Source organism: Penaeus japonicus, unplaced genomic scaffold, assembly GCF_977035675.1.
Source record: "Penaeus japonicus unplaced genomic scaffold, GWHDUDI00000001_assembly GWHDUDI00000036, whole genome shotgun sequence".
NCBI lineage: Eukaryota > Metazoa > Arthropoda > Malacostraca > Decapoda > Penaeidae > Penaeus > Penaeus japonicus.
The window spans coordinates 7563866-7578865 of NW_028234438.1; the positions used below are offsets into that span (position 1 = coordinate 7563866).

A 15000-nucleotide genomic window follows, 5' to 3' on the forward strand; every position below is an offset into this window, starting at 1 on the left:
CTCATTTACAGTTTCCTTTAATTTCCGTCACTTCGTAAAATGTAGCTGTGATATTCATTTTTATCAGTACTTGGGTTTGGCTGCTTGTCACTGTACATTCTTCTTTACTGCTCCATATACATATATTACTTTCTCAACCATTTCTTTCAAATCCTTTCCTTCTCTTTGGCTACTGCTCCCCGTTTTGTCTTCTACTTCTAACTTTTCCTTGGGCTATATTTTATTTACGTATTTGATTTATATATATTCGAATCATCCACTATTTCCTTAAGATTTGTGTTTTCTTCATGTTTTTCTTTACCTTCTGCTATCAGCTTCATAGAGTCTCATTTCTAACCGATGATTCTGTTAACTTCATTTTCTAGGTATGTTGGTTAGTTTTTCCCCTTTAAATATACGAAAAAAAATATTGTCTCAATTCACGAAATGCTTCCCATGCAAGATTCACTGTCACTTTTCACACAAGAAGGGCTTCTTGTGTGTTTATGCATATATAAAAGCATACATACCAATAAATGACCTACCTGAGACCCCCACATCAATCCAAGCGAACTTCCTCCACAATAGCAAAGTCTCCCATAGAAACCCCATCCACAGAAAACGGGCCTCGACGTCAGAGGAACAACACCTCGGCGTCAAAAGCACATGTCCTAATCGGCGAAACTCTATTGTTCTTGAATTATCTCCTTCACGCCCCTTTGGTACATGGTACAGGCGTTATCTGGTTAGTTTTGAGTTCGTTAGTTAGTTCATAGGATGTGCGGAGTGTCATAGGATTGTTATCAAAAGATTTTTGGATTTTTATACTGTGATTTGGGATTTTTAGTTTGTTTACGTAGTAAATCATAATTGAAAACATCGTCATGTAAGTTCTCAGTAACTTTCTTTCTGTTGTGTGTGTTTTTGAGCGTGTTTTCGTAAAGAAAAACGGGATATTAACATAATTCATGGTGTCACTCAAGTTGTATAAGGAAATTTGATGTTGAAAATTAAAGGAAGTAAATGTTTACCGGCAGCCGGTCACATTCTCAAAGAGTCATAGTTTGGTTAATGCTGTTGATTATTAATATGTTGTGAGTCTAAGCTTTAGGGTTGGGTGGCATTCTGATCAAATTTCATTATTTCACTTTGCACTGTAATTGATACCATTACAACAGAAAGGAATATTTTTGACACTCAAGCTAATCAACAATATCTTCATGCTAGAAGTGAACACCATATGAATTAATTGCACAATTGCAAACTTGGAAACTTGCCATACTTGAGGTTTGACCTTCTCATGTTTGGCAAGTTGGTGTTTTTCCTAATTAGAGATGAGTTCTCTATTGAAGAAAGTTTCATAAAAGCCAGCTAAATTATTTCTTGGCAGTTTAAGTAAAATCCAACTCATAATCTAAACCGCTTTCAAACACAAAATTTACCAAGTAGGTATAGTTCAGTACACCTTTGTTTTGGTAAATGATTAGAATGGCTCTCAGTCTAGGATTTTTTCTCTTATATTGGTGGTGTTGAGACTTGGAATGACCTGTAATGGAAGGCCTTCAATCTGACGTCCAGTGAGGTAGTGGTGCGCTGATAAGCAATCCCTACACCCTACGCTCTCAGGCAAAGACCAAAATAAAGTCGCCTTGTAAAATTCTATCTTGCTAGAATACATATGGAAGAGGGCCAGCAGGTGCTGACGCCACACCAGTTGGTGAGAGGCTTGTGGTATACAATTACTATTGATACATACCAAGATATACGCATTTACATGTGTGCACGCACCCGCACATACACGCACACATATGCATATACATATACACTCATACATCCATATATACTTATGCACATATATACACACAAATATTCCCTACCTCATAAAAACTGCTGTTATAAATGCTGCAATCCCTCTCAGGTCTTCCTTCAGCTCAGAGGGGTGTCTGTGGAGCATGGCGGCGCCTCCACAGCTACGCGATGTGAACGTCAGAGTGGAGACGCAGGAAAGCAAGAAGCCGCGCTGTTTGGTCGACATGACTGTGAGTGCTTTTATAATGATAATAGTAGTAATAATGATAGTAAAGAAAAAAAAATAAAGGTAATAGTGAAAATTATATTGTTTTATGGCTCATTGGTGCAACAATTGCTATTGTTATACACCGCCATTCCACTCAATGCATTCCATTGCACTATTATTATATTTTATAGATTGTGAATAACTCGGAGAAGGACCAGATCGAGAACCTCAGCCTCGAATTGAGCCCAGAAGCAATCACAGCAGCTGTAGAATCTCTGAGCAAAGTACGAGCGCAACTGGATTCCATCGCCAAGAAGACAAAAGCTTAAGGTTGTCAGCACTTTGAAGGAATTTGAAAAGGGAGGAAGAAGAAAGATAAAGAAAAGAGAGAGAGAGAGAAGAAAAAAGAGAAATGTTGATTTAGAAGTTATTTTGTAAAAGTCGAGCCAGGGAATGAAAGACTGACAGCATAGAATGAGTGCAAGGTCCCACGAGCTTAGATGAGAAAAAGAAAAGAATTCTGTTAAGACTTTGATTTAGAAAGAGCCGCAATGGAAGGTTATCCTAAAGATGAAGGTGGAGGCGACGGATTCTCCTTCAGACCCCAGAGGGAGAAGAGCAGCACAAAGCCTTCTCAAGTGATACGGGAACCAATGAAGCGAAAGCGCAAGGAACACTTTGGGAGGTGTGTAACTTATCTTCCATTGCATAGTTCTGGTCTGTGACAATATTTTCATTCATCTGTCCTTGTCTCTATCTTACTTTGTTCTCCCTCCTTCTGTCAATCCCATCCTCACTCATTCTACCTTTTTTTATCAGTGTGTAGCATATTTTAGAGTTATTGGTAATGGAATCATTGTTCCATTTCTCCTTCCTTTCCACCAATTTCTGGGATAATGTACCAGTCACATATAGCAAACTTATGAGTCACTCTGTGTTTACCCCTACGTCATTTTCCAGCCATGGCCACCAAGACTCTCACTTTGCAAGCTTTCCATTGCTGGAGTATACTGATCACATCCAAGCCCAGTTAGATGTAGAAGAACACTTCAGTAAGCAGTTTTCCTTCACGCGGCGCATCAATAAGGATGGATCAGCAAATTGGGTGCTTCCTTCTGCTAATAGGATGTATACTTCTCCTATCTGGAAGGTGGGTGAGGAGATGGTTAGGTTTAGTGTTTTGGGAGGACCTTTATTTATGTATTTCTTTTGTGTTTGTTTACTCGGTCTCCTATTTTCTTTGTCTTGATTTTTTTCCGAAATGCATATAGTGGAAATATTGCTATTTGAGGGATGAAGCATTTTTCTGTTCTCTTTTAGTTTAAAAGTTAGAATAAACCCTTCATCTTCTTGTAGGACACATTACCAACCAATAGAGCTAACAAATTTTAACACCAATGCCCTTCTCTTAGGATGACACCCTACAAGCCATGAAGATGTCGCTGAATCATACCAAAAAGCAGCTAAGTGACAAGGACATTGCAGTCTGGCATAGTCACACATGCAACACCAACCCCTCACAGAAAATCTCGTATGCTGTCAAGCGGAGAGCACAGCCAGAAATGGTGACGCAGGTGAGACTAAGTCATAGAGGGGCCTCTTGTCCTTTTGGGTCTCATCAATTTTACACGTAGTACAGTATTATGAAGATTTAGTAAGGTAATGGAGCTCTATTGATGTGTTATATTTCTAATGTACTTGATTTGTTTTAATGATACTGTTTTATGTATAGTAATATTTATGCTAAGGAGAGGAAATATAAGACTTTATATTATTGAGCATAATAAAAAGTACTTGTTATTGCTTCTATGAAATGAAATTATAGCCTGTTAACCCATTCATGCCGGATGACATGCTGACACGTTTCGTGGTATTTGCGTCAGACGCCGGTGACTAGATATTTGGTCAAGGCCGGCGCTCAGGGTAAGCAAGCAGACAGCCCACGCTCATGGCAAGTGCGCCCGAGAATCCCGAGGCATTAGGCTTATACGTTTGAAAACCCCGGCATTCTGACCATTCAGAGCTGGAATCACCTCAGCGTGAATGGGTTAAAAATGTCATTGGCAAATCATATGTCAAAGTTAATGTTAATTGACTTTGACTTCTTCTTTACTTACCTTTACTTTCTTGCCTTTGATATAATATAATTTAAAACAGATACTATCATTATCCATATTTTCCCAGGCATGGCTAAAATTTTATGAAATTGTGAATGCGTATCCAATTGTGCCTGCGGATGTGGAAGGAGAAGAGGGCCAAATTCCATTCAACTCCGTGCACTTGTGTGAGGCTCCAGGGGCATTCATCCTGGCTCTCAACCATTACTTGGCACTGAATAGATGGAGTCTTAAGGTACGGAAGAAGAGGGGTTGGTTGCTGGGCTGGTTAGTTTGTTAGTTTTTATGTGAATCTTTCACTTTCTGTGAATGCTTTTTATCTAAGATCACAGTTTCTTATTTATTTTTTCATATTCAGATTTTCCTCTTCATTAAGTGGTAGCTTGGGAAAAGTAGTAGTAGTAGTAGTAGTAGTAGTTTTATATATATATATATATATATATATATATATATATATATATATATATATATATATATATATATATATATATATATGTGTGTGTACATTTGCATATACAGTAAAGTTGCTCAATGTAATTAATGTGTAATGATATTGATAGCCATATGAATGTATATAGATTGTTTTTTTAATGTTTTCTATTTACTCATTAAATTTCATATTACATTCCATATTACAGTGGCAGTGGTTGGGTAACTCTCTTAACCCATACTATGAAGGCACACCTTCAGACCAGTGCATAAGTGAGGATCGCTTCATCTTCCTGACCCTCAAGAACTGGGCCTTCGGGAAAGACAACACGGGTGACCTCATGAACCAAGGGAATCTAGACGATATTGTGAAGAGCAGCAAAGCCCTGGGGTCTATCCACCTTGTGACGGCAGATGGTAGTGTCGACTGCCAGGCCAACCCAGGGGAGCAGGAGGAGACTACACATGGTCTGCATCTGTGTGAGGTCATAGCTGGCTTGTCTCTCCTGGTAGATGGGGGGGCACTCGTCATCAAGAAGTTCACCTTCTTTGAGAGTGACTCGGTGGGATTGATGTACCTGCTGTGCTGTTTGTTCCATGAGGTACATGTGTACAAGCCTGGGACGAGCAAGCAGGGTAACTCTGAGGTGTACGTGGTGGCTCTGGACTATATCGGAAGAAGTGCATGCAAAGAACAGCTGCACAAACTTATGGAGGTTTACGGTGCCAAGGCGATGCTCCATACACTATATGCACGTGAGGACATACCTGAGGCTTTCATGAAGCAGATCTACAGATGTTCAGAATTATTTAAACAGCAGCAGGAAAACAGCATCATCAGAAATCTTAGTCTGTTTCCTACAATGCACGAGAAAGAGAAACAGTATAATGAACTTCTGAAAGTCAAGGCAGTGAAACTTTTCTTTGATCGCAACTACTGTACGACAATACAAAAATGGATGACACTAACTCAGGGGAATGTCAATAGACCCAGACAGTTGATGGAAAATGACTGGAGCAAGACTGACAATGCATCATTAGTAAGAAACACTGCCCTGCAGGAGAAATTCAAGATTGTAATTAAATTCTTGGAAGAGTATATAGAGGAGCACTCTTCCTCAAGTGGCATAAACAACGCTATAAACTCACCTGAAACAAAGCCATCACATTTTCTTACTTCACCCTTGTTAGAGGAAATAGAATATAAAGCTATAAGAGGCAAGCCTTTCCACACAGTCAGTTCAACAAAATTCTGCGCACTGAGAGTATTCAAGATATACAGGGAACTCTATGAGATGTGGCTAAACGTGAGCTCTTCTAAGAAAACTTGTGGCATTAATGACAACCTTGTAGCTCAGGTACTAGCACAGCATGACAAGGCCCACATCATTAAGGAAGAGACAGCGCTGGGTCCTCACTCCAGTTGTAGAGCATTAGAACAAATTGTAATTCTTTTAGAGTCTGGTAATATTGCCGTGGGTGGATCTGTTATTCTTGTGGATGTACCCCTGTTATCCAGATTACAGTGTGGTCTCCTTATGGTGGTAGAATGTGCCTTCACCAAAGTTATCTTGTACACACCAAAGGAGATAGGTTCACAGGCTCCTGTGATTGTCTTACAAGGCTTGAAGTCTGTGGATGTGTCAGAAGCTGTCATACGTTCTTTATACCGCACAGGCTGGAATCCAGATGGAGGAATGGGGGGTTCTGGTGGTGCTTTGCAAATTGTGGCCTACCCAAACCTTCTACAGGAGGATCAGTACAGTTTGGTTTACTATTACAACATGTATTACTACATTCACTGTGCTCAGCTGTTGTGTCAGAATATTGAAATTGATTAAAATAAAGCTGAGTATGTTTATCAGCATTGTGTATTTTTTATTAAAATTATTTTAGTGAAGGTTTTATCATTAATCCATCTCTATGATCTCTATATTTAACCTATGATTTGCCACAAATTGCAGGAAAAACAGTCATATTCTGTTCATGTGTATTTTTATTTTATTTCTTATTTTGATAGTAAAATGGGTTTGTTGTGAATATTAGTCATATTAACTTAAACTGAAATGCTTGACCAGAAATCAAACTTTGGCAATTTCTCTTGATATAAATAAGCTATTTTTGTTGCATATTGATGTGCATGATTTTAGTTGTTTTAACTTATCATGAAGGAGAGTTAGCTGGTGAGAATGGGAAAGAATATAACTCAGTTGTTTTTGTGATAAACCATTTTTATCATTTTGTAATATTTCTTGCCCAGTGACAAGTTTATTTCCTAATTTGTTAACTCTTTTTTACAATGTTAAGAAAATTTTGAACAGGATTTTTAACAACCATGTTTTTGATGCTTTAGACATGTAAAGCATGTCATTACGAAATAAGTAAACTCAAAATTCTTACTGAGATAAGAGAATATTTGTTTATAATACAATTACAAAATATCATCTTGTACAATCTCATCTCTTTCAGCATCTCCCTTCTTGATCTTTACAAAAATTATTTAACTGTTTTATCCAAGATTTAGAAGAAAATTGGACCAAAGTTGAATATACTAGCAAGTGTGTTTTCATGTTTGATATGCTTGTATGCATTTGGTTTGCTATGATTAAGAATGGAATTATTTTTCTCCTTTTTCATGAAAAGATATTTTCTTAAATCTGATGATAATAAAAAAAAGTTATTGCAAAGCTGGTTTGTGTTTCCTTTGTTTGCTTTTCATAGTCAATCCAATTTCCATTATTATTGTCAACATTTAGACTTACTCAAATTCAATTTCAGCATTTTCTATAGCCGACAACAACTTTTACCACATCAGATTGTGTTTTGTGCACCATTGCGCATTGCGCTTTTGTTGTAATAATATGCTTTATTTTAACCCACACAGGACGGGTGGTACAGCATGTGTACCGCGCATTCAAAAGCCCAGTTGCCGGGCGGCACAGTATTGTGCCAGCCATTCAATTGATTTAGGCCTAATAATTTGAACGCCCCGGCATTTGACTTCAATGTTACAGGAGGGTAAAAATTTGTAAATATTACTGAGCATTAAATATATGGTTTCCCTTGTACTGGTATATGAAACACAATGTATTAAGAAATATTTTCTTTCACCTATTTATATAATTATAAATTTGTTAACATACATCTCTATACAATATAATTTACATATTTACAAAAGTAAAAAAGTACGATTAATACTGATATGTATTAACATTATGGAAAGTTTTCTAAATAAATAAAGCATATAAATAAGATCTCAAACCAAATATTTCAGATATTCAAACATTACAGATAATCATGGTATTATTGTAAAGCTCTCCCAAGAAAATCCATTTAGCTGCCACAAGGATACAATTTTTAAACCATATCCACCCAAATAAAGGGAAAAAAAAAAAAAGAGCTTAAGGATTGTTATCTGAACTCTCCCTTTAGTATCCACAACCCTTCCCCACCTGACTCCCTCTGGAAATCACAAATCTCCATCAACAAAGCCTTGAAAAATGGTGTCTGTTCGGCAGGCAATCTGTCCCGGAATCTGTCGAGAATTTCCTGCGTTGAAGCTTTCCCATCAACACTAGCTTGGAATGCAACAAAATTGCGAATGTCAGCGAGCAGGTCAATGTTTTCCTTGACCTCTGGGTCGGTGACCTCATCTTCTGTAGGGGCGGTAGAAGGGTAATCGGGGTCATAGCCATCACTGTCTTCCCCATCTGATTCCATGGTTATGCCCCGGTTTCTCTGGCGCATCCTCAGAAGTAACTGGGAAGAGGAGAGTGAGCTGCTTTTCCCTTGGCCGAAGCCCTTGGCTTTCTTGGAGGGTGAGATGATGATGGGCTGCTCAACAGATCCATTCTTTGCATCACATTCATCTTCATCATCCTCTTCATCCATTCCCCCATCAAACACATGGGGTTTCTTCTCCTTCTTCTTCTCCTCTTTAGCTGGCTTGACCTCACTTTCAACGGAAGAGGAGAAGATATTGCTTTTCTTGGCGCCAAATCTAGGCTTGCTCTTCGACTGCTGTTCAGGAGGCCCTGCTGGCAGCTGTGGCCTAAAGCACCTGGCACGGGATGCCCTCACTGCCTTGAGTGCCTCTTTGGCCACACGCTCAGCCTCACCCTCAACCAGGAGGTAGTCTGGGTCACCATTGCTCAGGATGGCATCATGGCTGAGAGCAGTGTGCACCCCAGACTTCTTGAAAAGTTTCTCTAGTACATACTGATCCTGTGATTTGGCACTCTCCCTCTCTGCCTGCTCTTCTTCCTCTGTCTTCTGATAGGCTCTCTTCTTCACCAGAAAGTCAATCCTCTCCCCTTCAAACTTCTTCCCCTTTTTCTTTGATTTGTCTCTGCTCTTGTGCTTGTCTTTCTTCTTTTCCTTCTTGAGTTTTTTCCTGTGCCTTTCATGATCCTTAGAATCATGTTTTCTGTCAATGTCTGTTGAATCTGAAAGGCTTTCTCGCTTTCGATCCTTCTTCTTTTTAGCATGATCATCGCCACTCATGAATGAACTTTCTAAAGATCCTTCTCTGCTTTCTAAAGAGTGACCCTCTTCTGATTCCCTCTTTATAACCTCCTTTGAATTAGTTTCCTTCTTAATGTTATCATCATGAGAACCTTCTATTTCTACTTTATTATTGTCTTCTTCCTTCTCTTCACATGCACTTTCAAATGTTTCTTGTTTTATTTCAACCTCTTCAATAACATCTGGTTCTTGCTTTATTGTGATTGTTTCTGTGTTCACTATTTCCTGTGAATCCCTGTCAGATTCCATTTTAGAGAGATCTTTGTTTTCACTTGTGCTCTCTGGAGCACTAATATCTTGACTATTTACTTTACTTTCTGTTTTATCTTCTTTCTCTTTCTCACTTGGATTTTGTCCAATCTTCTTACTTAAAAGCTTGGCTAATTCCCTCATTCTTTCCACCTTATCATCAATAACTGGTTTTGCTTTCTCCTTATTGGATCTTTGACTACTCTTACTGTTATCCTCTGCTCTCTTCTGCTCTTTTGAATCTTTCTTTGAACTGCTCTTACTTGTGTGTACCTTTTTGTTCTCTTTTTTCTTTGGGGTTGGAGGAAGAGGAGGGGGAGGTGGCTTGTGTCCTCTCCTCTCTCCAATTTTCTTTGCCTCTTCATTATCTTCATCTGATTTATCCCCATCCTTGTTATTGTCTTGTGTATTTACCTTAATCTCTGACCCTGTGCCGGCGAATATTGCCGATGACTCGGTCTTCTCCTTGATGCCTTCATTGAGCGAAAAGAGCTCATAGAGGTCATTGGTTTTGAAAAAGCGCTGCTGCTTGGGGTCTTTGAGCACACGGTTGGTCAAGAACTGCTTGAAAATCTGCCTGTGGTAAATCTTCTCCTCGATAGTGCCAGCTGTTAAGAGCCTGTGAGAGAGGACAAACGCATCTTTTTAGAGACTTTCACTGATTGGTACTGTAGTGAAGAAAAAAAAAATACCCTTAATATTTTCTTATTTTTACTTTCTTTATTATTTCCTATAGACCTATTCATTTGAAAATATTGCCTACTACTTCCTAATAACTGTTTCAGCAAAACTCCAAATAAATATACAGCATATAAATCAATTCAGATTTCTTACCTGTAAATTGTAACGTGTCTTGTCTGTCCAATTCGCCAGGATCGTTCTCGTGCCTGAGAATCTGTGGAAGGGTTCCAGTCTGGGTCAAAAATGATGACTCTATCAGCTCCCGTCAAGTTGACTCCAAGGCCACCAACCCTCGTTGTGAGAAGGAACACAAAGTATGAAGGATCAGTGTTGTATTTGTCAATCATTACTTGACGTGATGCCACTGCTGTTGTCCTGAAAAAGAAACATTTCTTTATTATGAATTTGACTGACACAAAGTGTATGTGTATGAAAATGGATACTGTAAGATTTTTTTCTTTTCCTTTCTTTTTTTTTCTCTTTTATAATGAAAAAACATGTTATGCTTTACCATAAACAATAATGTATAATATTCTTCAATGAACAAAACCTGATAAAAAAAAACAATAAATCACTCAATAAAAACATTAAAAAAAATTAAATCAATCTATTAATTCAAACCTCACAGTAATTTCAGTCCAAACAAACAATAACCAACCAATGCCACATGCCATGAACATCCCAAAAGTGCTATTCTCACCCATCCATCTTGAGATACGTGTAGTGTTCGTCCATCAGGAACTTCTCCAGGATGCACATCATCTGCCTCGACTGGGTGAAGAGGAGAACCCGGTGCCCTTGTTTGTCCCACAGCTTCAGGATGGCTTGCAGGACATGCATTTTCCCAGAGCGACCCCACCAGCCATACTGGAGCTCAGGCTGAGTCAAGAGAGGACCAATATTTTAATAGAAATATCTGAACATATAAAAACTACATCCATGGCTTATACTTCATATGGAAAAAGAAAATATGAAAGGAAATGGTTGCTAATGTTACCTGTAGCCCAGAGACAAATTCATCATCATAATTACGAGGTCCTCCGGTTTGCAGATCTGGGTGGTTACATATCTTTCGAAGAGCAATCAAGCCAACAAAGACCTGTAATTACATGAAGGGCAACATAAAACTATATCTGCTATTGCATAACCTGTGCTGGTATTTACAATATTTAACAAGGTTAGACTCAAACATAAAATAGTTTGCATTCTTAGCTCAGCTTAGTTTATAGTTTATATTAATTTAGTTATAAAGTAGTTCTCATTCTTAGCTCAGTTTAGTATAGTGTATTTGACAGTGATAAACCAGTATTCCTATCTAAGTTTAAGCATAAAAAAAGGTTTACGAAATGGAATCTAGTACTTAACACCTATTTGAAAATATTTTTGTTTCTGTATAATATTATATATCATCAAATTATATGAAATTATTATAAATATTACGTAATACAATTTTAACATAGGCTAAATATTTTTTAATAATACTGTAACTTTGGAAAAATAAATATTTTCTACATCACTTTGACAGACTACTTGACAAAAAAGATAAAAAGAAATAAGAAAAAACAAATGCTGGTAGCAACAACAAATACTGCTGTATTATAATCTATAAGAAAATATGCATTCAAGAAGAAACCAACATTAAAGAAGAAATCAAAGCATTTAAAGATGTATTACCACCGCACATCAAAAAAAAGAAATTTCACTATTCACAACCAGTCTTCAACTAAACCAAACGGAATGTTGACTCACCTTCATTCTCCCTCCTAAAATGCACTTCACTTGGTCCCCATCAATGTACGATCGATAGACTTGCCTTTGGGCCTCGGTTAGATCACAGAAGAGCACCTTAAACAAAATTACAGAATGATGAAAATGAGTTTGAGAAGACCTTTCCATACAGCATGGAAAATGTCAAAATAATCAGATAATCAGAAAATTATCCAGTTTAGCCACTTACCAACAGGATTGCCTTAAATGTGGCCGTATTTTCACACAACCTATACAAGCCACAACTCCTAAATCATTAATCTAAGTCTCATAAGAAAGTCATATTAAGTACCACCCTTTTGGAACAGTGTGGTATTGAGTTGGTTTAGTTGTGCCCCTGCTGAATCAATGACAGGAAACAGATTGTCCAGGGTTTCACCTAAATCATACTTACTATAACCATTTAACTACTAACCTAAATCTTATAAACAAGAGAGCATTATAAAGTACTATCCTTCTGGAACTGTAAGGTATCAAGTTGGTTTTATTATGTTATATTACTATCCTTCTCGAATTGTGTGTCAAGTTTGTTTTATTACGTGTCTTGGGTAAGCACCAGCAGCTTTATGAGCAAAGGTGAGTAAAAGGTATTGGTAGCAACTGGTCTAGCCTGGAAAACTGCTGTATTTTTGTATAACTTTTTCTTCTAAACTTCTTATCAAAATCTTATTAATAAGGTATATTTATAAATCACTATCTACTAAGTTATGTCATGGTAAAGGAGCAGCAGCATGTTAACATCAGAGTGGTTTTGGCTCTACATGGACTTTACACTGGGTATTTTGAAATATGCAAGCCTAATGCCGTGGGCTGTTTATCTGCTGAGGCAGCAGCAAGCTGGTACGCACCCAATCACCTGGCAAGCCAGCCAAACAAAAGCCATGATATGGCGTCCATGCCACCAGAAGGTAAACCAGACACGCCATGAAGTGAATCATGTCATTGTCGTTTAGGTGGGTGAAAACTCACCTCGTTCGATAACAACCATCAGATAGACCAGGTAATTCTACCTCAAACAATGACATCTAACACAAAGGGGTTAAAAACCCATTCTTCATATGCAAATCCTAATCATACAACATCTGATACCCTAGGGTTATGGTACCAACTTTATCAACACTTGATCTCAATAAAAATCATACAGCCTTTAAACTTCAAATAACTTACACATATTATATTTAATCTCACCTGTTCATTTTTGTCAGGTAGCTTTAGGTGGCTCCTCACATCACATTTCATGCGACGAAGTAGATACGGATTAATGGTGTCTCGCAACATAGAGGCACATTTGAAAGCCGTCTGAACCTGTGCAACATAATCAGCCAATATAATTGCAAATAATAGCTGCTCAAATACAAAAAAATATATATATATATATATAAAAGATGCAATCAAAATTAAATAAGAAATATGTAAAAGTAAGAAAATCCATAAAAAAATAAAGTGTGACCTGCTGAAAATCTACCTCTAACTTTGATGCATTTGCATATCCTCCTTGAGTTATAGGAACTGCAAACTGCTGTAGAAATACAGGAAGAGTTCCAAGCTTCCCTGGAAATATGAAGTCAAACAGCGACCACAGTTCCTTCAAGCTGTTTTGAATGGGGGAACCTGCAAGTCCAAAAACTTTTTGTAAATCAATATTCAGTAAAAAAAATTAATGTTCACATAATGAAATTGATTCACAATGAATATCGAAACAAGATTTTCACAAACCTGAGAGAATCAACCTGTGAGGTGTGCGAAACCTCTTCATGGCCACCGTTATCTGAGCCTCTGGATTGCGAATCTTGTGTCCCTCATCCAGGATGATGTAGTGCCAATTATACTGTAATAACACTTCCAGCTGAGCTAAGGTCCCTGTGTAAGAGGTCACAAGAATTCCATCGTGTCTGTAGGATAGGAAATACAATGAACTGATACATTATACAATTGTATATAAAAACAAGCATTCTTTAGTATTCTGTATCCAACAAATTATAGACTAATGATTTGACAGCAAATTACCTATTCAACAAAACATAAGAACAAGATGTTCCAACTTACTGATTAATGTTATGTATCAGAGCTCCTCGCTTTCCAGCAAAGCAACCAGACTCGTGTAATACAGCCACTCTAAAAGGGGGCCACCATTTGTGGAATTCTTTCACCCACTGATGAAGCACAGTCGCTGGGCACACAATGAGGACAGGTCCTAGACCCTTCCAAGGCTGGCGACGGCAAGAGAGGCGAGAGTATGACAGTCCTACCAGGAAGGATATGATCTGGATGGTCTTCCCAAGGCCCATCTCATCACCCAGGATTCCTCCACATCCTTGGTTGTGGAGTTCCCATAGCCACTTAACACATGTTCTCTGGTACTTGTAGAGCTTGTTCCACACCCCAAGGGGAATCCTGTAGCCTCCATCAAACTCCTCATACCCCTCCTCTTCCTCTTCCTCTGAGTCCAGGTTTTCTCCTTTCAGGATCTTGGCCTGCTTTTGCCTGAGCCTCTCTTCTTTCCAGGCCTCTATCCTCTGGATGTAATCTTCAATGTTTCCATCATCTCTCTTCTTAGCAGTCTTTCTCCCCTGTCGCTTCGGGGCATCGTCAATATCGTCATCTTCAGACCACTCGTCATCCAATTTATCCCTTCTCTTTCTTTGCTTCTTGTCCTTGTCTATGCGAATGCTTTTCCTCTTGCTAGACTCAGGTACATCCTCATCATCACAGGAATCAACATACTCATCACTGTGAGCTTCTCCATCAGAATCAGATGGCCTGTATTCACTCCCACTGCCGTCCCCATGATATGCATCATCTGACTCCCCTCCATTGAACTCTACCTGCTCTGACAATATCCTTTGCGGCACCTCCTTGAGCAAGTCGCTCTCCCTCTCGCTGGTCACACTCCCCAGGTTCTTTTCATTCCTCTTCTTCTTGGGGTGCAGGACCTTCATCTTGAGTGGATCCTTTTTGGAGGATCCCTTTTTGGATGATTTCTCTTTCTTTTTTACATCCATTTCAAACTTCTCCTGGGTTCCCTTCTTTATTGCCGAGAGGGATATGCTGCTGTCATTTTCCTCACTTCCTTCTTCATCATCTCTGTAGTATTCGCCAATGAACTCCTTGGGCTTCTTCTTCCTCTTCTTTGCAAAGCCATAGTTTGGATCACCTTTATTTTTCTTCCTTTTGGTGCCTTTGCTTGTTTCGCTGTGCTGTTTCTGTCTGTCAATCTGATCTTTCAAGTATTTTTCA

At 38.4% G+C, this 15000-nt stretch overlaps 3 protein-coding genes across 3 annotated transcripts in view; 2 read left to right on the forward strand and 1 right to left on the reverse strand.

Annotated features, from left to right (window-relative positions):
- Nucleotides 1-515: 515 nt before the first annotated feature.
- On the forward strand, nucleotides 516-2393 carry LOC147467387 (uncharacterized). Its single transcript, XM_086531799.1, has 3 exons — nucleotides 516-724; nucleotides 1898-2018; nucleotides 2188-2393. Exons 1-3 carry the CDS (start codon nucleotides 516-518, stop codon nucleotides 2323-2325), a joined length of 468 nt encoding a protein of 155 aa, XP_086387925.1. The 3' UTR covers nucleotides 2326-2393.
- A 151-nt stretch (nucleotides 2394-2544) lies between these two features.
- Nucleotides 2545-7229, forward strand: aft (cap methyltransferase 2). The gene is made up of 5 exons (XM_043038223.2): nucleotides 2545-2681; nucleotides 2957-3146; nucleotides 3409-3570; nucleotides 4181-4348; nucleotides 4752-7229. The coding sequence occupies exons 1-5, from the start codon at nucleotides 2548-2550 to the stop codon at nucleotides 6381-6383; spliced, it is 2286 nt and encodes a 761-aa protein (XP_042894157.2). The 5' UTR covers nucleotides 2545-2547; the 3' UTR covers nucleotides 6384-7229.
- Nucleotides 7230-7632: 403 nt separating this feature from the next.
- LOC122267988 (DNA excision repair protein ERCC-6) overlaps nucleotides 7633-15000 on the reverse strand; it is an 8451-nt gene continuing 1083 nt past the window's right edge. Inside the window, exons 3-11 of the mRNA XM_086531743.1 lie at nucleotides 13810-15000; nucleotides 13480-13655; nucleotides 13229-13374; nucleotides 12952-13068; nucleotides 11746-11841; nucleotides 10994-11095; nucleotides 10697-10875; nucleotides 10150-10371; nucleotides 7633-9934 (exon numbers count right to left, since the gene is read on the reverse strand). The exon at nucleotides 13810-15000 is cut by the window's right edge and continues 36 nt beyond it. Of these exons, the coding sequence (XP_086387869.1) occupies nucleotides 7954-9934; nucleotides 10150-10371; nucleotides 10697-10875; nucleotides 10994-11095; nucleotides 11746-11841; nucleotides 12952-13068; nucleotides 13229-13374; nucleotides 13480-13655; nucleotides 13810-15000 (4210 nt within the window). The 3' untranslated portion in view covers nucleotides 7633-7953. The remainder of the gene's footprint in view (nucleotides 9935-10149; nucleotides 10372-10696; nucleotides 10876-10993; nucleotides 11096-11745; nucleotides 11842-12951; nucleotides 13069-13228; nucleotides 13375-13479; nucleotides 13656-13809) is intronic.